Raw genomic sequence first — 22,005 nt, 5'->3', positions numbered from 1 at the left:
AGACTTCAGGGGTGCTCGACACCGGGGCCAGAGGGTGCTCCGCCCAGTATGAGGGGAATGCTGAGCGCCAAGACTGGGGGGGGGGCTAAACCTCCCCTTTGGGATGTTCGGCCCCACATTCGGGGTCCTCAGGCCAAGGCAAATCCCGGGTGATGGGAGGGAGGGGCTGCGGGGACCCTGCCCTGAGGGGGCTGCGGGGACCCTGCCCGGATGGCCCCCGCCCATCACAGAGCCCCGCCCATCAATAGACCACGCCCACCCCGTGACCACGCCCATTCATAGCCGCGCCCACTGCGCGCCCCGCCCCTGACCACGCCCCTTCCGGGAAGCCCCGCCCCATCCGGCAGCCGCACTCCGCTCCTGCCATGGCCGCGCCCTGCGGCCACGCCCCTTAGTGCGTCATGGCTACGCCCCCTCTCGCCCCGCCCCCTCGCTCTGCGCCCCTCCCCGGCGCTGCCGGAAGCTCCGCCCCCGGAGCGTCACGTCACTTCCGCCCGCTCGGTGCGCACCCCCATCATGGCGGCGCCCTGCGGCTCCTCGCAGCTCCCGCCGGCCGAGCCACCGCTCCGCGTCCCCAAGATGGAGGTGCTGTCGCCGGGCTCACCGGGCGCGCTCAGCGACGGCAACCCCAGCCTGTCCGACCCCTCCACGCCCAGCGGCGCCTCCCCGCTGGGCGCGGGGCCGGCGGCCGGCGGGGCCGCGCTGGGCGCCCGCGGCGGGGCCTCGCCCTCCGTCTCCTTCTCGCCTGGCGGCGCCGCCGCCGCCGCCGCGGCCGCCGCCTGCCGCGGGATGTCCTGGACGCCGGCGGAGACCAACGCGCTGATCGCCGTGTGGGGCAATGAGCGGCTGGTGGAGGCGCGGTACCAGCAGCTGGAGGGTGCGGGCACCGTGTTCGGCAGCAAAGCGCCCGGGCCCGCCATGTACGAGCGCGTCTCCCGCGCCCTGGCCGAGCTGGGCTACGAGCGCACCCCGTCCCAGTGCCGGGAGCGCATCAAGGTACCCTGGGGGGCGGCGGCGCGGCCCGGGACGGGAGGGTGGGCCGGGGCTCCCCGTGCTCGGCCGCCCGCCCGCGGGTGGGTCAGCTCCCGGGGCGGTGTGTGGTCCCTTTCCCGGAGAGGTGTTCTCCTGAGCATTCTTTGGTGCTGTGTCTGGGGCACCGTGTCCCGGGAGTTCAGTGCCTTCAGGATCTGTCCTGAGCGTCCTTTGGCGCTGGCTGTGGGCATCTTCCTGGCTCAGCCTGTCCTTTGGCCCTGAGTTTGGGGTCACCGTGTCCCCAGGGCTTGGCCTTTCGGGGTCTCCACGCTGCAGTTTTCTGGAGCATTCTCTGGCCTTGGCAGGGTTGTCCCCGGGACTGAGCCCAGCCCTTGCCCTGGGTGCAGGGTATCCCATTCCCTGGCTCAGCTGCCTGGCTCCCCGTGGTGTCTCCTGGGTGCCATGTCCTCTGGGTTCCTCCCTTGCACCCGTAGCCTCCAGCAGCACCTTTGGGACTCGTCCCGTGGGTTCAGTTCCTCTGGTGTGGGTGGGCTGTGGCAGCATCCCATGGTCCTGAGTGGGGACGGACACAGCATCCCAGTTGTTTGTGTCTCCTCATGGGGACAGCCCCAGCAGGATCCGTCCCCTGGGTTTTTGGACCACCACATCCCCTGGGTTTCCTCCTTTGGCCCCGAGTGTTGTGGGTGCCGTGGTTGATGCTGTCCCCTCACGTGTCCTCCAGCATCCTCTGTCCATGAGGGGCTGGCACTGGCTGCTCCCTGTAGCCCTGTTGGGAAAACAGGGCTCCCAGTTGCCCCAGTAACAAGGGGAGGCACTGGTTGCTCTTGCACTCCTGGCTCTGTCCTTTCCTGTGGAGTTGTTTTGTAGAATCTGATGGCTTCCCTGGCTTGACAGGAGCGTGCTGTGGCTTCACAGATCTCTTGAGTAACTGATGAACAGCCCCGTGGGCTGTATTTGGCAGAGAGGTCTTTCCAGTTCCATCATTCCCTGGGAAAAAAGGGCTGGGTGTGGTGCCTGGTTTGGGAGCAGTCACTGCGTGCATCCTGCTTTTACAGAGAGGAGATATTTGGATGGTGTGGAAATCGCTGCGGGGTTTGAGTTTGTAAATGTGGATGATGTTTGGGAGGGTGAATTGCACGCTCTGATCTCCCTCTGGCTCTGATTTCTCCTTTCCTGGCCCATTAGGCTCCTGCAGCCCCCCCAAATGCTGATGGAGTGCACAATGAATGTGTTGTTATTGCTGGGGCTCAGGGGGGTGGTTGTTTCTCCTTTCCTCTTCCCATCCCTTAAATACACCTGTGCTAGCCCAGCTGGGCTGCAGCCGTCCAGGTGTGTACACCTGGGCTGCCTTTAATTTGCAAAATCCATGGAATAAGGGATGCTGCAGCATCAGGGATGCCTGGGAGTAAGTGCAGGATTTCCACTTTGATCCCCGTTGATTAGAACAGCCTGTCCTGGAAATAGATACTCAAAACAATCCCACATTCTTTAGAAGTTTGGGTTTCTCAATGTGTTTTCCTCACATGTGTGTGTATTTGCTGCTCAGGGGTCTTTTTCCCTTGAGCACATCCAAATATTTTTGGAGAGGAATGTTGCTGTACTGTGAACCCTCTTGGAGTCCCTCGTTCTCCTGGTGGCTTTCAAGGTGCTTGTTGCTTGAATCAGCTCTTCTGCAAACCTGTGGGCTTTGCCAGAGGCAAATGCATGATGGAAAAATTCCTGGAGGGGGTTTGGCTTTGTCCATTGGTTTTGGGCTGTGATGGGAGTCACTGCAGTGACTGAGGCCCCCAGCCCCAATTTTGGGGGATGCTGTCAGGTTGTGAGGAGTCATCTTGCTGTTAGAACAGCCCAGAACTGGCTCTTTGGGTTTGGACAGTGCTGTTGGATGGAGTTGATTGTGGGAGCATTTTGGTGACTCCCAGCAGTTTGAGCTCCTTGCAGCTGAGGGTTCTCCCACTTTCCCTTCAGAAGTGAAGCTTGAACACATCTTTGCCCCTGAAATGTTCAAACTTGGAAGAAACCACCCACCAAACAGCAGTAAAAGAGCTCAAGGCTGATATTTATCACCAAGAGCAGCTCCTGCCAGACCTGTTAGATGTTTCTAGATTGCAGTACATCGGGATGGGCTCTCCTTTAACACTGTAATGCCCAGTGAGGGCCTTCATCAGCACAGTCATCTGGAGCAGCAAAAATGTGGCTTTTCCAAAGCCTTTGGGCTCTCAGTGGGTTTTGGCCTGGAATTGCTGGGAAATGAGTGCTTGTTGAAAGCTGGGAGTTCTCCTGGGTGCCAAGAATTTACCTTGTTACAGGGGTTATGGAGATAGTTGTGGTAGCTGTTGCCAACCCTAAAATCCCAGTTTTTGTAGGATTCCAGGCAGGATTGGCTGCTTGACGTTTTGATGGTCCACCACAAACAGAAGTCACTTCTGGATGTGGAGGGGTCATGAGTGGATTCCTCTCTGAGACAGAGCAGGAGGACTGTCATGTGCCGTGGGAACAAGAGGAGGGAACAGGCACTTCAGAATCCTCCACACTGAAAACAGGACTGGGGAGATGGTGATGAAGGAGCGCATAGCTGCGTTGTTCCATTTATTACCCAAAATGTTCAGTGTTTCCAGGATTTTGTAGGATACTTAATGCCCATCAGGGGACAGAAGCATGAGGCTTTGCTGCTGGATAATGAATGGTGCTCCAAACATTCCAGGTTCAGCTGGTTTTATAAATGAATCTTAGATAAGGACTCAGTACTGCTTTCCTTCGGAACACCTGCGTTCCCTGGACACAGCCAAATCTTGACTCTCAACAGCCAGTTGAGCTGGAAAGGAACAAAGCTTGTAAGCAGAGGGTTTTCCAGTTGTATGGCATGGATGCATTCTCTCTTAATTCAAACAGGGTGTGCAGAAAGGTCCCAATGCAAATTTTTGCCCATCTCCCACCATCTGCATGTACTTTTCTGCACATCAGCAGCTGGAACGAAGCCGCTGTCAGGTTGGAGCTGCTCTGGAAGGGTCTGTTTTAAATTTAGGGATTCACATGTAACCGTTTCAGCAGCTTTTCCTTTGGAAAGAGACCTTGAGTCCGACTTGGTGACTCTGAGGTAGGTGGCTTGGGGAGCTCTGCGGTTGGGAGCTGTAGGAAGAATGGAACATCTTGATTCCTGCCTGTCGCGTTCCCAGAAGAGCTGTCTTGTGCACCACAGCATCCTCATCCCGACAAGTCACGTTCTGTCCTTAATCCTTGCTTGTTCAGTGACACTCTCTGTTCTTTTCATTCAGCCCTTTCCTATTCCCCACGTTCCTGAGCACAGATTTAGCCTGGTTTGCCTGTCCTGAAACTCATCACCTTCCCACAGCAGCACATGGAGAGCTTTTTAGTTTTCAGGTTTGACCTTAGAGCCAGGGTTTTAAGGCAGGTCATGGAGTATTTGGCCAAACCCTTTCCAGCCTTGCTGGGATCCTGTGTCCTGCACTGGGCAATGCTGTTTCAACCAGGCAGCAGGAGGTTTGCTGGGAATTTGAGCATGGGAAAATGAGCCCTTGCCTTGTGCTGTGAAGCTGTTGTGTGAAGGCCATACAGCTTGGAGACCGCAGTCCACAGGGCACATGGAATATGTTCCATAGGTATGCTGGAACTTCATCATTCCATCCTCTTCCAGCCATCCCAGGTGGCTGCAGTGACGGGGGATGTTCTGGGAAAGCTCAGGTGAGCTCGGGTGTTGCAGTCAAGGGGCGTTTTCAGGCTTGTTTTGTTTTAAAGGAATGTTCTTGAAATAATGGGCTCCAGTTGTTTCTTCAATACCAGATTTTAGGCCTTTTTTTAAACCCATGGGAGAATTTCCACTTCTGTTGCTTGCATCTTTATGGAAGGTGGAATCAAAGACTCATCCTCCTGATGGCACATTGCTCAGTTGGGCTGAGAGAGCATTTCAGGGCTGGAAATCCTCTGGCTGCAGGCGCAGCTGGAGAGCCTTTCCTCAGCAGAGACAAATCCCTTCTTAGAAGTTGCTGTTAAAACTAATTTGGGGGCATTTTTAAAATGTCATTTCTTCAGCTACTGCAGAAATGTGAGTTCTGCTTTCATTTTGCCTTTCCCAGAGTCAATGCCAACCCATTGATTCAAAGAGAAGCAGCTCCAGCATCTTAACTCCTGACTGCAGGAATTCCCAAGTATCACTGCCAATCCAGTTCTGCTGTTGTTGGGTTTTCTGTACGAGACCTCCTCCTCCCCCCAGATGGGTGACTGGAGGTTTTGGCTGGGTTGTGGTTGTCCACAAAAGTAATTTGCTTTTCAAAAGGAAAATAAATACCTTGAAGATGTTTGTTCGGTGCTCAGAAAGAACATAGGCACAAAAAATAGCTGGGAGTGCCACAAACCCACATGAAATGGGAAGGGATGGAAAATTACACCTGACTATGAGCTGTTGGTATTTCTTGCTTTAAGCAACACTAACGTGGTGATGGCAGAGCTTGTTTGTAAGGGGGCTGTGGTTTCAGCTGCTTTGTGATGTAAACAATCTGTTTGTAAATCTTGCATGGAGTTGTTCTTTAAGGCAGGAAAGCTGCTCCAACAAAGCTGTCTCAGAAGCAATGCTTGCTGTGATCTAGTGTGAGCTGCTGGACGTTACAGGATTTCTGCCGGAATTCCATCCCTGGGTCCAAAGTCGTGTGGAGTGGGTGTCTTTGTAATTCAGAGATCTCAAATGATGGAGCATTGGTGCATTTCATAGCAACCAGCCAACCATCCACCTTCAAAGCAACTTTGATTTGAGCTGACTAGAAAGATGGAGAGGGACTTTCTACAAGGGCCTGGAGTGGCAGAGCAAGTGGGAATGTCTTCCCAGTGACAGGGCAGGGCTTGATTGGATATCAGGAAAAAATTCTTCCCTGTAGGGTTGGGGAGGCCTTGGCACAGGGTGCCCAGAGAAGCTGTGGCTGCCCCTGGATCCCTGGGAGTGTCCAAGGTCAGGCTGGACAGGGCTTGGAGCAGTCTGGTCTAGTGGAAGGTGTCCCTGCCCATGGCAGGAGGGTTGGAATGACCCTTTAAGGTAGCTTCCAACCCCATTCCATGATTCTGAGTTTCTGTTTCTTTTGAATGTGGTTTATCTTCATCTTGAGTTTATCTCGGTCCCAGCTCCCCGTCCCGTTAACTCCCTGGGCTGTGATGTGTGCAGGTGTTCAAGTTACCTCCCATTCTTCCCTCGGCTTAAATAGATTCAGATGTGCCAGGTTTGCCAGGCTGGGCTGTTTCTTGCCATTCCTTGAAACCTTCCCAGCAGCCCAGCTTCTCACTGGAGGATCTCATGTGCAGAAGGTGGGAGCAACCTTCTGTTGACATTTATAGCTGGGAAAAATAAATTCTTCCATGACAAAGAGCAGATTTATTTGTTTCAATCCTTTGTGGGGCTGTGGCAGAGGAACATTTCTGGGATATGAGTGTCACATGGAATGAACCCTCTTGGATTCGCTCTCAGCCGGGGCATTTGCAGAGCGCTGTTGTGCTGGTAGGAATCTGGCTTGATTTGCACATGCACGACGAGTGTCTTTACAATCCAGTGGCTTCTGCAGCCGTGTTGTGTGTTTATAATACTCTGGTCTGATCCTTCTGGTGTACTTGGGCCATCCACTGCTCATTCCATGGGTGCAGAGTGATTCCCAGAGGGAGCCGGGAGCGAGCTGGTAGGTTCTCTTGTTGAGACAGGAGCAGTTGATGGTCAGGAACTCATTGCAGGAGGGCAGATTTGTGAAACTTGAGCATTAAAGCTCATTTAGGGAGATTTGTGAACATTAAATCCTAGATTGAACACACACATTTTTTTCCTGTAGTGATCTCTGACTGTGGAGGACTTGGGAAGATGTTAAAAATCTTCCTGATTCTTGCACTCTGCTTCAAGTGCTGTCACAGGGGCAGATTCCTGCTTACCTCCCTCTTGCTGAGAGTATAAATTTGGGGGCCAAGCAGACAATGGACTGCTGTGATCTCGCCTGTTACCAAACCTTTCACCACTAGTGCTGAAAATTTGGGTTCAAACCACTTTTGGTATTTCGATTTTTTTCATCCGGGCTTCTGCAGTCTGGGTTTTCCTTAAAAGTCTGGTTTTGTGAGTGGGGTAGTGATGTTTATCCTGATCACAGTAGATGCATGAAACTTGAAGTTTGGTTTTCAGAATGAGCTTGTTTCTGAAGGCAAGGTAACCTACTCCTTCACTGCTCCAAAGTAAGTAATGTTTGAACAGGTCGTGCCAGGAGCAGGTTGAACCTTCCTCAGGCATCTCGTCCGTTTAGGCTGGATATCAGGAAAAGGTTCTTTCCCCAGACAGTGGTTGGGTACGGACACAGGTTCCCCAGGGAATGGTCATGGCCCTGATCCTGCCAGAGCTCCAGGAGCATTTGGGCAACACCCTCAGACACGTGGTGGGATTGTTGGGGTGTCTGTGCAGGGCAGGAGTTGGACTGGATGATCCTTGTGGGTCCCTTCCAACTCGGGATATTCTGTGATTCAGTGACCTCTGCAAGCTGAGCTTTGTCTGGAAGACCATCCACTACATCTAAACTCTTTACAAAGTTGTTGGCTTGGTGGGTCTGGGGGAGGGTTTTGCTTCTCTGCCTTCTCAATCTCTAACAAGTTCCTATTCTTTTCATCCAGTGCTGGTTTAAGAAAACCAGGAGCTCAAAGCATCGAGAGACAGAGGTGCCCAGCCGCCAGCCTTTCTGCAGGCAGTGCTGGAGTCTCCTCTCTAGGGGTCTGGCTCAATTAGCAGCAAACCCCTGAGAAGGGTCTGAGTATCCTCAGCATTCTGATAGCAGCAACCAATGGAGCATCTTCCCAGGTAGCCGATTTGAGCACACAGCACTGTGGGGTCTCTTGTCACAGCACCACACGCCACTGGTTTGCTCACCCTGATGGGACACAGCCTGTTAAAGCCCAGCTTCGTTTGCTCTTGGCTGCTGGCACAGTCCTGTCTCATGGGGGCTGACCTCTGCAATTGGCTGTGGCGCTTCTGTAAATAATTCCTGTCCAGGCAAGAGCTTTTTTTTATTATTATTATTATATTTAATTGTGATTTAGAAATTGGCAGTGATGGCTGCGAGTTTTTGTTCAGTTCCGGCTCTCGCTAACAAAAACCCGTGTCTGCCCTGCCTCGACTGACATCCCTACCTGTGTCTGCCAGGGTACCTTTGCTTCTTCGTTGTCCAAAGAGAGCTCTGGTTTTTACCTCAATCAAGAGGGCATTCCCATCACTTTTTTACTGTACTGGAGCCAAATCCTTGAGGAAGTCCGTATGTGTTTGGGTATATCAGGATACAAGCACTCCAGGCTTCAGAAGCTGTTTCTTTTGTCCCAGTGTAGTTTCATCTTGTGTTGCCTGTGAATATCCTGGGATGATGAGGGAGGGAGCTGTTTGACAATGCTGTTCTTAATTTGGGATATAAAGCTGAGAGCTCCTTTCCATTAAGTAAAAGAGCAACTTTGAAGCTGAGCGTTGTGCTGAGTGGTGCTCTGGGACATCAGGAGCCCTTTAGGCTGCTATCAATTAATCAGCTTAAACAGATGAATGTGGACATAGCCGTAGGCCACCAAAGTGCTCTGCAGAGCCCATAGCTTCTCCCTGAGTAAGAGCACGTCTCAGATCAGGGATCTGGAATTCCCTGTGTTGGATGACCTCAGGTTATATATGAAAAGCTTGCTGTGGTCTGGTTCTCCCTCATTTTTTTGCTGGAAGGAGGACCATGTCTGCAGCCTTCCTAAAGGTTTTTCTCATCCTCATCCTGCAGTTCCTGCAGAGCTCCAGGTTCTTCGGTGGCTTCACTTGTAGAGATGAGGACTCGTGAGTTAGAAATGGTGAGAAAATCCACATTGAGCTTTGTGACTGTCTCCTCCTTTGGTTTTCCTAACTATAAATTAAGCGGGGATAATATGTGTTCGTGTTGCAGGCAGTGTTGCAGAACAATAAGCAAAAGCCTCGGTCTCTTCCAGTCTGAGCAGTCACTGGGCAGTGATCAGGTCTGTTTTCAGTTACTTGTCCTAAATTTCCTGCTTTCTGTATCTGTATCAATATCTGTATGTGCACTTCAGGAACCACGGAGCAGGAGTTGAGCTGGACACCGGCAGGAATAGAGGAGGTGCGTAAGAAAAAACCAGACCTTAGATCTTGGAGATCAGAATAACCTGGTGAGAGAAAGGTTAAGGATTATAAAATGTCCAGATTTCCTGAGGTCTGAGCAATTATTTAGGTCTTACCAGGCTCTCTGAAGAAGAGAAGCCTGTGGGTTTACATGAAACAAGGCCGATTTATGGTATTTGGAGGGAACATCAGGAAGAGTTGTAGGGTCTGCCTGTTGGAGACACTGGGGAGAGCCTCCAAGAAGAAAGAGCTAGCAGGAATCTTGATTCTCCAGCACACAAGACCAAGGAGCCACCAGCTGCTTGGCCACAGGTTTTTTGGTGCTTTGGAAAGCCCTATACTTGAGATTTTCTCCCTCAAATTTTAGGTTATCTGCTTCCAGAAGTGGAGGTAACACAGCCAGGTGAGCATCTGGGCAGTAACCCCAAAAGTATCTTGACCTGTAAGAGTAATGAGCAGTGACACTATTGCTCATTTATTTTCATTCCCCTTTCTGTGTTGCTCCCTTTAGTTTTTCTACTAGTCTGCATTGACTTGCTGCTAAATTATTTTGATAGTAAAGTAAGCCAGCTTGCAGCCTGACTGAAATAATTAATTACTACTAGGCTACAACCCAGTGTGGGATCCTCCATAACCCCACTGGTGGGGAGAGGTGTTTGAAGCACATGCTGAAAATAGAGTGTGAAAATAGAGTGGCTGATGGTGTCGGGCATTCCCAGAGGGCTTGGCCAAGAGTAGGGATGCTTTGGAAACAGTTTGTTTTGCTTGAAGGCTGCTAGTAAATTCAGCTGGAGGCTCTAAATCCATGGTTTTTAACTCCTATGGAGAAGCTGGGGCAGATACAAGAACTGGAGTTTGGGAAATATATTTTAAAAAAATCTAACTTGGGTGGATTTTAGAAAGAGTCTGGGAGTGAAATGACTTCGCCCTTATGGCTCGGTGAGATTTGAGCTGAAAGGAGAGAAATTGGAGTGAGAAAACTGAATTCTAACAACCAAATGTATCTATACCCCAGTCTGAGGGAAGCCTCTTTGCACCAGTGAATACCAACAGGTTTCTGGGCTGGGTTTTGGTTCTAGGTTGCCACAGCGGCTTGTTTTCCACCCTGCTCACAGACAGAAATATAAAATATGCTGGTGTCCATCCAAAGAGGATCTGCCTGTTTATCCTGAGGTAGTTATGGCAAAAGTGGGAAGGGTTCCACTTTAAACCGTGGAATAACTCGTGCCTGTTGCTGCCTGTGTGTTTATCTGGGTTATTTTTTATTTTGTGTTATTTTCGTGTGTTTTTGTTTAAAACAGCAGGGTAATACTGACTTGCTGCTTAGCGGTTTTGCTTCTGCCCCCAGGGCTCTGAATCTCAGGAGGAAACTGGTTAGAAATGTATCCCTTTGCTGCTGATGCTGTTAAACCAGTGTATGAGGAGCATTAGGTAGGTTCCAGCTTTCTGGAGTTTTAAAAGTTCCTTTCTTTGGGGGGAAAAAGCACAGTAATTTTTGTAATGATGTGTCCATTACAGTCCTCCTGCAGAAAGCAAGGTAACAGGACTAGTTCTTCCCAAATTAATGCCTCTTTTGAATTCCAGAGACAGCTTTGCCATTCAAGTTAGAACCTTGGCAATCTGATAAATTTAATTTAAAAAAAAAAAAATTAACGTTTTCTAGCAGTTTACCAATCCGAAAAAAACCCCAAGACCCGGCAAACCTGGGGCATATCATTGTCTTTCAAAATTAGAGCAGTGGTAGAATTAAAGCCACGCTGAGGGTTGTGTAGAAAGTTTTTTTTACCCCCAAGTAGTTGTCTTTTGCTCCAGATTAGGGGAAAAACATGGATGGAACCATAGGCTTATCCAGCAGCAGTGAAGTGGCCGAGCCCTTGGTGCAAGATGCCAAAGGGATCACCAAAAGTGGGTGAGGCTTTGGCATCTGTGTGGGAGGTTCTGCCGCAGCTCTGTTTGAGAGGCTGCTCATACCAAGCCACCTCAGTGCTGTTACTTACTTGATGCTTGATATCAAAGTCTGGGAACTGGGAGCATTATTGATTTGACCTCTTTTAAATTTCAGCAGCTTCACAAGAGACAGAGTGAGTTAGTAAGGAATGCAAAAATATGTAAGTAATATATATATTTTCCTAGCTGAATAGCTTAGGCATATCCATTTTGTACCTTGTGTCTTCTTAACAGAGTAAGGAAGGTTGGACTGTCTTTGCTTTGGGGGAAATCTTTCTGTTTTCCTTTCTCTCTCCTCCCTGCTTCCCCCTCTCCAAGCTGTGGGCACAACACCAGCTCTGCTTTCTCCTTCTCGTAGTAGGTGTGCATTTTCCTGGCTGATTGGTGTCTCTGACTGGGGGGCTCTTGGTATTTTTATTTTATTTTTTCCCTGCATCCGTAGCAGATCCGGGGATTTTTTTTTTTTTTTTTTTAAGTGGGAAAGAGAATAAATCACCCAAGTTAAATCTGAGGAATCTGTAGCTGCTGCACAACTTGTCCTGTGTCATAGATGTTAATGCTAAGCGGGAATGTCGGATATATATGATGCTTCCTGGTGGGTGTAGATTAATTTGGGAGCATTGCTCATGAGCGTGGGGCAAATATGACCTGCAGAAATAACCCCCAAAGCCCTAAACTCTGCCTGTGGGACTGTGTGTGAGTGCCTGTGTGCTCGTCCAGCCCCACACCCCTGACTGACCTGCTGGTCTCTCTCAGACCCTCCGCAGGTGCTACAGCCGCGTGAAGGAGCACGGTGTTGGGAAGAGGAAAAGCAGCTACACGTTTGAACAGCTGGAGCAGGTGTTTGGGCAGGGAGGATGGGACTCCCAGCCCTGCCAGCCCGTCCTCATCAACAGCAGCGGCTTGTACCAGGAGCTGGAGTCGGATGGCAGCACGATGGAGGAATACTCTCAGGAGGACTGGGGAAACCACAGTCAGGATCTTCACTGCTACCAGACCGGCGAGCAGGAGTTGGGTAAGAAATCCCATAAATCCCATCTTGGCACATCTCCATCCTTGGATTTTACCTGTGCTTGTATCTGTCTGACACATGCATATCTCAGTACCAACTTTCACCTCTCAGACAGAATGTGCTCACAATGCTAAACACACCCTTGGGGAGAAAAGGGACAGAAATTTCTCAGTTAATCAAAAGCAAACCATGGTTCTTGAAGTCCTTTAGGGTCAGGACTGGAGTTTGAAGAGCTCGGCAGGAAGGGCTGTGTGGCCAGGAACAGTGGAGGTGACACCTTCCCTGTCTCTCCTTCCACTCTCAGCTTTACTTTCCCTCATGGGATTCCCTTTCAGTGGTACCTGGGTGTTACCATTCAAACACCATGTGCTTAAACTGTAAACAAGACTTCAGCCTGCTGCTAGCAACACCAACAACTGTAAAAATGTTGCTCTTTCTTATATATCCTGATAAATTGGTATTAAACACGTCAATATGTTTATATCCAGAGGTGTGGCCTTTTTAAAATGAAAAAATAGCAAGCAAGCTCACACTTGATGTTTGAGACCTAAACCAAATTTCTCCACGTGCTTTTCTTGCCTGAATTATTGCTGTCTCTGCCTAAAAGTCAATATTTTAATTAATTTGGAGGTTTAATTGTTGCTTGTGGCTTTCTGAACTTTGTTCAACAGATCAGGGTACCACATTCCTGATAGAAAACACACTCCAATCTGAGCAGTTCTGGGAAGAAGTGGGTTTCTTGAGGCAAATTTCTCTCAAGGTACTGCTCTTACAGGTGTCTGTTCCTCCCTTACCTGAGCAGGGTTTTTCACAGCAGAAGCTTTAAGTTGATCAGATCACAGGCGAAGCAGGTGAATTGTATAAAGGCTTTTTCCTCCCATTTGTAGGATGAAAGAGGGAGAGGAGATGCAGTTGGGTATCTGTACATGTCTGTGTTTGGGGGACTGGTGAGTCAGGATGCTTTGAAAGAGCCTTAGATCGCAGTTTAATGTTAAAATTTGCAAGTTGGCTGTTAACCGCGTTCCAGTTCCTCAGACTTCTTCCCTGGGGGATTTAAAAGTCAGAAATATGTGGGAGAGAAACAGTGGGGAGAAGAAACGTTACAAAACGTATGTAAATGATGGCTAATTCTGTCTGGTATGGCTCGTTATGGTGAGTCAAGCTGGGATCTCCTGGTTTGTCACCAGTTTCAGGGACATTTGCGTGTGCTCGGGCTGACGATGCCCTTCACGCTCAGAAGTTGTGAGCAAAGCACTTGGCACACAGCATCTGAATTGAACACAGATGCAGTTCTGCTGCTGCTTCCTCTTGAAATGTACTATTGGAAGCAGGATTGCTTTTTCTTGGTTTTTTTCTTGAAACAATGCAGTTTGCAATTCTGTCGATGTGTGATTTAGCAGGGGTTGGAGCCTTGTCCGTGAAAGGTTTTGCACTTGCAGAGAGAGATTCAGATTTTAACTGTCCATATCTCTTCCAAGTTAAAGAAAAACCCAATCAATTACAGAGGGCGTAAGAGCTGGAGCTGTCTCATGCAGAACTCCAGCAGACTGCCTGGCTTACGAAGCAACTCAGATTTACTTTTTATTTAATTTCAGCCTCTTTAAAAAAAAAAAAAAAGCCCTAAGAACATTATTTAAAATCTAATTATGTGTTGGAATTTTACCTTTCAGATGAAATGCCTACCACGAAAAGAACATTAAAGATAAAACAGGAATCTTCAGAAGACACGCAGTAAGTAATTTATGAATGTTTTACCCTGGAATGTATTTCCCTGGGGATGTTGTGCAGGAGGGGAGGATATTTGAAACTTCTGTTTATAATTATAAATACATTGTGCAAGACTATTCATACAGTTGAATCTGCTTTATGCATTATTCCCATTACCTCAGAACAGCTGAAATGCTTCACAACTCTGTTTCTCCTTGGCTTTGCCATTCAGCAAAGGAAACGAGACTTACTACGTGGATGTGAGGACTTAAACCACGGACAAAACCCACAAGAAAAGCTCCTTTCCTTGGTGGGAAGGCACGCCAAAGCTTTGGCGTCTCTGATTTTCATTTTTATAACTTTCCAGACCTTACTTGTAACCTTTTAGCTGGGTTTAATCTAACAAACACTGGAGCCTTTTAAATGCTTTGATCATGCGAAGCTCCCTTTCCTCTCCAACAATAACACAGAGCGTTCCCAAAAATGAAAGGAATTGTGCTGTATTTACTCTGTCCAGGGCTACTTTCTGCCAGCTTTTAGGGGTGGTTGTGGATCTGTCTGCAGTGGGAGTGAGCCAGGCTCACAGACCCTTTGGGGTGTGTTGCACACAGGAGCTCCCACACCAGTGGGTTATAGTGTCACCAGGGGTTTTCCATAGTGGAAAAGGAGCTGCTGTAGGGTAGGAGGTCACCAGCACTGGGAACAGCAACAGAACATCCCTGATGAGTCATCTGTAACAGAGGCTTTGTGATGTAACTCAATGAAAAAAAAAAATCCTCTAAAAAATTTGAAATAATTATAAATAAGTAAAAATAGAAATAAATTTAAGATAAAATAACTTAAGAAAATAAAAATAATTTTAAAGCAAAAAGAATTAACAAGAAGCTTCCATGGCAGTGGTGTAGCTTCATCAGACTGCTCACTTCAGGTGGATATTCACATAGCCAAAGGTGACTTTTCTTCACGTGGAGCAAATTCAGTTTAACAGCTCAGGGACAACCTGGAAAAAAGTAACTTTTTTCAGTGTAAATGTTCTTACTGCCTCTTTGAACAGTTTCTTGGTGCTGTTCTGGAGTAATTTTACCTTTAAGGAACTGCATAGCAAATAATGCTGAATTTTCTGAGGTGAAGGCTTGGACCACACAAGTCGTCTCTTCCAGGTTTTAAGTGTACATGAACAGCTGAATTAGATTTTGGTAAATGAGACCTTTCAGAGTTTTATGCTCATTTCCCCCCCCAGATTCTCTCTAAAATGCAGTGGAGTCTCTGAACTCTGGGGCATTTTGTGAAGCGTGCTGACAATAAACTCATCCTGCGTGCAGAGTGGAAGCACAGAGCATTTTCCAACACACAGATTTGCTGAAAGCTGCTTTTCCCCTTGTCTGTGAGGAGAAGGAACTTGTAAACTCTGACTCAGTAGGTTAAAAGCAGTCAGAAGATGCATAGCTAATACAAAGATAAGCTGAGTATTTATTTATTATCTTGAAAAAATAGAATTTCATCTAAAAGCCACAGTAGATAAATAGTTGCCAAACTCTTTCACTTCTTTGTGCAGCCTTTTAAAATGCAGATAGCCTAGTTCAAAGTCGGGTTCATCTGCCTTCTTGGTCAAGGGCAGATTTTCAGCAGAAATTGTCTCCATAAATCATTCAAATTCTGGTGAAACTTGTGGTGTGCTTGTGGACATAGAAAAACAGAATTCTAGAATGGTTTGAGTTGGAAGGGACCTTAAGGCTCATCTCATTCCAACCCCCTGCTATGGGGACACCTTCCACTATCCCAGGCTGCTCCAAGCCCTGCCCAGCCTGGCCTTGGGCACTGCCAGGGACCCAGGGGCAGCCACAGCTGCTCTGGGCACCCTGTGCCAGGGCCTGCCCACCCTCCCAGGGAACAATTCCTTCCCAATCTCCCATCCAGCCCTGCCCTCTGGCAGTGGGAAGCCATTCCCTGTGTCCTGTCCCTCCAGCCCCTGTCCCCAGTCCCTCTCCAGCTCTCCTGGAGCCCCTTTAGGCCCTGCAAGGGGCTCTGAGCTCTCTCTGGAGCCTTCTCCTCTCCAGGTGAGCACCCCCAGCTCTCCCAGCTGGCTCCAGAGCACAGGGGCTCTGGCCCTCTGATCATCCTGGTGCCTCCTCTGGCCTGGCTCCAGCAGCTCCAGGTCCTTCCTGTGCTGGGACCCTCGAGCTGGAGGCAGCTCTGCAGGTGGGGTCTCAGCTGAGCGGGGCAGAGGGGCAGAATCCCCCCCTCCCTGCTGCCCACGCTGGGGGCTCAGCCCAGCACAGGGGCGGTTCTGGGCCAGGGCCTGTCCAGCTCTCACCCACCAGCACCCCAAGTGCTTCTGCCAGAGCTGCTCCCCATCCCTCCATCCCCAGCCTGGATTGATCCTGGGGGTTACCCCGACCCAGGTGCAGCACCTGCCCTCGGCCTTGTTACGCCTCATGAGGTTCCCCAAGGCCACTGACTGAGCTTGTCCCAATCCCTCTGGATTCCACGCCGTCCCTCAGTCACGGAGCAGGAGCACATGGGAGGCGAGCAGGCTGCTGCAGGTCACAGTGCAGTTTGTGTGGAAGCCAGGAGCTGTTTGTCCACCACTGCTGGTGTCCTGTTGTCTCCTCAGATCCCCAAGGACCCGACGCAGCGATGGCTCCGGGAACTCGCTGCACTGAGCAGTGCTGGGTTAATATTTGTGGTATTTGGTTGTGCTCATAACAGGCAGCTTTTTGCCATCAGCTCATGTAGCTATGGGGAGCGGAATGGATGTGAGCCAAGGAGAAAGCAAGGGATAGGGAATGTCTGCACCAGATTCCCCAAGGACCAATTAATAAATGTGGTGGGGTGAAGGAGGGCTGGATGAAGATAAGGTGTAACAGAGCTCCAAAACACTGAAAGGGCTGGGAAAAAGCGAGTTACAAAGCTGGGAGGAAAAAAGGCCACTTGCAGCTTCAGGGATTTAGTGCAGATAGCTTTTAGTTACAGCACGTGTATGACCTGCCTGGGTGTCAGAGGGCAGAAATCCCATCTCCTCTGAGCTTCCAACAATGTGGGACAGCACAGCTGCCCCCACTGAGGAATGTGTCTCCAAGTGATATGGAGAGAGCCATGGGCTCCTCTGGGGGGACGTGGTAAAGGTCTCCAAAGACCAGAGCCCCTCTGCTCTGGAGCCAGGTTGGGAGAGCTGGGGGTGCTCACCTGGAAAAGTCTCCAGGGAGAGCTCAGAGCCCCTTGCAGGGCCTAAAGGGGTTCCAGGAGAGCTGGAGAGGGCCTTGGGACAAGGGCTGGAGGGACAGGACAAGGGGGAATGGCTTCCCAGTGCCAGAGGGCAGGGACAGATGGGATCTTGGGAAGGAATTGTTCCCTGTGAGGGTGGGAGGCCCTGGATCCCTGGCAGTGTCCAAGGCCAGGCTGGGCAGGGCTTGGAGCAACCTGGGATAGTGGAATGTGTCCCTGCCCATGGCAGGGATGGGAATGAGATGAACTTTTAAGGTCCCTTCCAGGCCAAAGTGTTCAGAGTCTGTGACATACAGGGACTTCTCACCTTTCACCTTATTTTTGACAGTATAGGAAGCGAAGGGCAATAGGTAACCTGTGTCCGCATCCCATCCTCCATCAGAGGGCTCCTTCCCCATGTCGGCTCTGCTGTTGCCTGCCCTTGGCTGTTGCCTCCAAATAAACTGTTTTGAAAAGTGAAATACTACTTAGAGACTTTGAGAAGTGGTTTGATTCACTGCTGGTGTTGGGAAGATGAGCTAGAGAAAGCTCGTGGCTCTTCACTGAAAGCAGCTCTTCTGGGCCCTTTGAAATCTGCTTGGTTTGGAAACAGCGCCTTAGAACAAATTTTCGCCTACTCTTGTCTCAAGTCTTTCCTCATTTGAATTGCAAAAGCTTCCAAGGAGGAAGAAACTGCAGGTCCCAGACTCCAAGCAGGGAGGTGATGGTTTGATGATGAGGGAAAATCCAGCTCTAGGGCACCTTCTGCAGCTGAAAAGTGAGATTGTCCTGAGACACGCGACAGGTTAAACCTTCTGCTCAGCTCCCATTTTCCTCCTGAAAAATGAATCCTATTAACAATATAAATAAAGCAAATACATAAGTACATGTTTAAGAAATAATTTTAAATAGCTGAATGAGTGAAAATGGCATTTTAAAATTAATAAATAATTAAATAATAGTGATTTTTACTGCTTATGATACCTCTGCTTGGCTAAGTCGTCGAGATCCTGGATAGAGCCTGGGAAGCCAAAGTATAAGCAAGAAGATGCTAAACCTGAAAAGCAAAACTCCTTAAAATTCGTCTTTCCCTGTTTTCTTTGGTGCTGGCAGTGGTGGGTTCCCTGTGGAAAGCCCTTCTCTGTCTGCTGCCGAAGCTCTGCTCTCCTGCAGTGGTTGCCATTCCCTGCAGGAGCAGTCGGAGTGACTGACGCAGCCGAGCTTCGGCTCTGGCTTGTGCCAAGCTAAACCGAGCAGAGTATTTATAGTGCAGTTAATAAAGGTGGGGGCTTTGCTTGCAGTTCCTCGCTCTGTTCCTCAGCTGTTGAATGAAAACCTGCCCACGCCCTGCTCTCCTGTCTTTGCCTTGGGAAGGGAATAACTGGAGCTCAGCTGCCGTCAGGAGTCGAGCATGTGTGCCAGTGTTGTGTTCCAGCACTGCCCTGTCCCCTTGTCTGTCCTATCCCCTTGTGCCCAAAAGGTAAACTTGCACTTCCAGAAGCCTCAAAAAGATATTTTCCAAGCATGGCAAAACCTCAGGGAAGCTTTGAATCAGCATTGCCACAGTGTTTGAGTGGAAATGGAAATGGATTTGGGGTAGTCTTGCCAAGGATGCCCAAGGTTTCTCTCCATTGCTTCTGGGCAGTGGAACTGACTCCTCAGGAAGTACGTGCAGTAAGAAACAGAACTTTGGTGCTGATGGAACTGGCATTTTTAAAACCCCTGGCACAGACAGGGCTCTGCTCCTCCAGCCAGCCCCTCCTCAGTGCTCTAGAGACTTGGTTACACTCCAGTTGTGGTGGAAATGCACTTCCCAAAATGCCTTTTAAGGTCTTTTTAGGGATCTTCTGGCATGATTGGTACTGCAAGACAGGTGAGATGGATGAGGCAGTGATGGATGTGGTCCTGGTGTTGCTGTGAGGAGGGAGCTATCCCAGCCTGGATGCGCGGAGGGGCTTGGACACCACAGGTGAGGGTTGCAGATGGTGTCCAACCAACCGTCGTACGTCAAACCAGAGCTCTGTGTCCGGAGCCCAGTGCCCTCAGCCTGCTCCAGAGGCACTCCATCACCTGCAGGACAGCCAGCAGTAGCAGAACCTTCCCAGAATCACATGTGTTGTGGTTAGACCTGTAAAAGCAGGTTTTTTGGGGATGAAAGGCTCTGAGGTGGGGCCTCTCCAGCACCACAGGAAGGCTCTGCAGCTCCCAGTTCACTTTTGTTTGAGCTCTTGTACCCATTATGATGGAAAAAGACCTGTTCCCCACAGGGATTTGTTGGGCAGGAATGCATCTGCCAGAGTCAGCCTTGGTTGTGGGGTGTCATATCTGCTCTTAGAGGCCTTCAGGTCCCTCACCAGTCTGATGCTGGACTCCGCTGGGAAGCTGTTGGGAAGAGCTGGTTTTAGGGAGTTTAAGTGATCTTGAGGAACCTGCAGAAGAAAACCTGTGTCCCCTGGTACAGCACATCCTCCTGGTGGGATGTGGAAGGAGAAAAAATCCTCTTGGGAGTGCAGTGGCCCCCACAGTTCAGCTTTCCAGATGTGGCACAATGGATAAAGGAAGGAGAGTTGCATGGAAAGATCTTTTACATCCCGTTTGTTGGACCAAGAGAGGTTTCCCCGTTAGCAAACGAGTTGCAATATCTTCCTACAGCTTTGATTATAGGACAATAACTCCCCAAATTAGGAGTTCTCCCTGCCAGCTAATTACACCCTAAGGGTCTCATTTATCCTGGAGGAAGCCGTTCCAGCTCACTGCAGGTGCATGTGGATGCTCTCTCCTGATGTAAACCCCTCTCTGAAACTCGCTGCTGGGAGTGAAAACAGTTCTTTGGGCACGTGGGGATTTCTTCATTGGCTCTCTGGAGGGATTGTCCATCCAGCAGCATCCAGGATGTGTCTGGGAGCATCTTCTGCTCCAGGGGGTTGGTCACTTGAGCTGTGTTTCCACCCCAGCGCTGGGACAGAGCCCTTGGGAATGGCTTCAGGCTCCCATTGGGGTTTTTACAATTACAGTCCTGTTTGCTGGCATTAATTTGGGGATAACAATGAGGCAGAAGTGTTTTGAGTGGCAGTTGTGAGTTTGGGATGCAGCACATGGAAGCCCAGGGTTGTAAAGAATGACCCAGTAGTTGAGTGTGTATTTATTCAGCAGGACCAGATACATGCTTCCTTGCAGTTGCTTTGATATCAGGAGGAGTTGGGGTGGGGTTTGTTTTGGTTTTGCCAAGATTAATTTAAAATTTCCCCATCAGGGGGGTTGTTCTAACCCATAAACTGCCCCAGCAATGTATATAGCAGTAAGAAAAATCAGGCAAGAAAGCTGACTGGGATTAATGTTTTCTGAAGGTTGATGCATTCGCTGGGAAAGTTTTTTCAGCTCTGATGCCCTTATCCTTCTCTCCCTCTGTTTCTTAATTTCCAGGAAGCGCGACGTCATGCAGAACATTATGCAAATCTTGGAGTCGGTCCAGTTGAAGTGGGAGCTGTTTCAGAGCTGGACGGACTTCTCCAGGCTCCACCTTTCTAACAAACTGGCCATTTTTGGCATCGGGTACAACACCCGCTGGAAGGAGGATATCCGTTACCACTACGCAGAGATCAGCTCCCAGGTGCCGCTGGGCAAGCGGCTCCGGGAATATTTCAACTCGGAAAAACCAGAGGGTCGGGTGATCATGACCCGAGTACAGAAAATGAACTGGAAGAACGTTTATTACAAATTCCTGGAGATCACCATCAGCGAAGCCAGATGCTTGGAGCTGCACATGGAGATCGACTGGATTCCCATCGCTCACTCCAAACCCACCGGAGGGAACGTGGTGCAGTATTTATTACCAGGAGGGATCCCAAAAAGCCCTGGCCTGTACGCCATTGGATACGAGGAGTGCCACGAGAAACTCCCCTCGCCGCTGGCCGAGCACCAGGCACCCGACCCGAGCAATGAGACTCCAGGGGAACTCGAGGTGCCCTCGCCACAGGCCTCCCTTCGGGTGGACATGGAATCTGCCCGGATTATCTACTGTTACCTCGGCATCGCCGAGGTTCGGACTCTCCAGCAGTGCCTGTTTTTACACTTCCAGGCAAACACTAAAACCTTCAGCAAAGATTGGGTCGGGATCAACGCCTTTTTATCTCAGAACTGCGTCGTAGAGCCCGGTGTCTCACCCAAATCCATCTACATCAAATTTGTGGAAGTGGAGAGGGATTTTCTGTCTGCCGGCTCTTTGGTAGAGTGCCTGGAAAAAGCCATCGGGTACCCCTTAAAATTTAACAACTGAGCCTCGTCCTTCATAAGGATCAGGGCTTTCCGCCCCATTTTCCATCTCACTCGGATCCAGTCCGTTCACATCCGGGCACGCTGGACTTTTCCGCCTGGAAGCGCGTTTTGGGGTGCGCAGAGGCTCGCGGGGCGCTTCCCCCACGCCGGGCCCGGCTCTCTGGCCGCACCGGCCAGGTCCCCGCCGGAGCGGCGTGGCGAGGAGGAGCACCCGGCCCACGAGACGACTGTCGGTACATTCCACATGGGACAGGCTCGTACACACGGCGTTTTCATACAGAAACTGAGGGTTTGGTCTTTCCTTTATTCCACGGTGTCTCATTTGGACGCATCCGTCTCTAAGTGTTACTATGGATCTGACTCAATAAGCAATAGATAACGGCGAGGGAAACCCCAACTCCCGGCCCGGGGACTGTTTTTCAAAGCCACCCTTAGATATCTTGTATATAATTTAGAACTTCACTTTTTTCACCATCGAGTGTTCTCCTCTCTCCAAACAGTGTTGCCTGCAAAGACTTTGGGTTCCGTGATGTATTCCACATCCTCAGTAGCATTGCCATATCTGCTTTTATTTTATTTTATTTTTTTAACATTAAAATAATTCCTGGCCTTTTTATTTTTTCTTTATTTTTTTCTGTTTAGTTTTTCCCTATTTTTCTCTCTTTTGTCCTTTTTTATCATTATTTTTCTCTTACTTCTCTCATTTTTCTTTTTTTCTATTCCTCTTTTTTCTTTTCTTTTTTAT

General features: G+C 49.6%; 1 protein-coding gene across 13 annotated transcripts; it reads left to right on the top strand.

The window, feature by feature from the left end:
* Nucleotides 1–498: 498 nt before the first annotated feature.
* Nucleotides 499–21,876, top strand: MSANTD2 (Myb/SANT DNA binding domain containing 2). Of its 13 annotated transcripts, none has more exons than XM_032133558.1 (7): nucleotides 5,965–8,832; nucleotides 8,925–8,994; nucleotides 10,464–10,546; nucleotides 11,178–11,223; nucleotides 11,819–12,077; nucleotides 13,745–13,805; nucleotides 20,409–21,876. In XM_032133558.1, exons 4-7 carry the CDS (start codon nucleotides 11,212–11,214, stop codon nucleotides 21,259–21,261), a joined length of 1,185 nt encoding a protein of 394 aa, XP_031989449.1. In that variant the 5' UTR covers nucleotides 5,965–8,832; nucleotides 8,925–8,994; nucleotides 10,464–10,546; nucleotides 11,178–11,211; the 3' UTR covers nucleotides 21,262–21,876. The 13 variants fall into 13 exon arrangements, 11 of the variants coding, with proteins under 11 accessions (XP_031989441.1, XP_031989452.1, XP_031989451.1 ...); XM_032133554.1 differs by having other exon boundaries at nucleotides 9,067–10,546; XM_032133555.1 differs by adding an exon at nucleotides 9,067–9,113 and having other exon boundaries at nucleotides 5,965–8,994.
* The last annotated feature ends 129 nt before the right edge of the window (nucleotides 21,877–22,005 follow it).

Source organism: Corvus moneduloides, chromosome 25 (assembly GCF_009650955.1).
Source record: "Corvus moneduloides isolate bCorMon1 chromosome 25, bCorMon1.pri, whole genome shotgun sequence".
In the NCBI taxonomy this organism is placed as follows: Eukaryota; Metazoa; Chordata; class Aves; order Passeriformes; family Corvidae; genus Corvus; species Corvus moneduloides.
Note: the sequence above shows the minus strand (reverse complement) of the source record. Positions and strands in the feature narration are given on the sequence as shown.

What these genes read in the sequence shown, in the direction of transcription:
- MSANTD2 (XM_032133550.1), top strand. Translation starts at nt 517, where the DNA reads ATGGCGGCGCCCTGCGGCTCCTCGCAGCTCCCGCCGGCCGAGCCACCG. An exon ending in GACCGGCGAGCAGGAGTTGG is followed by an intron (nt 12,078 to 13,744) that starts GTAAGAAATCCC and finishes TTTACCTTTCAG; the next exon opens with ATGAAATGCCTACCACGAAA. An exon ending in GAATCTTCAGAAGACACGCA is followed by an intron (nt 13,806 to 20,408) that starts GTAAGTAATTTA and finishes CTTAATTTCCAG; the next exon opens with GAAGCGCGACGTCATGCAGA.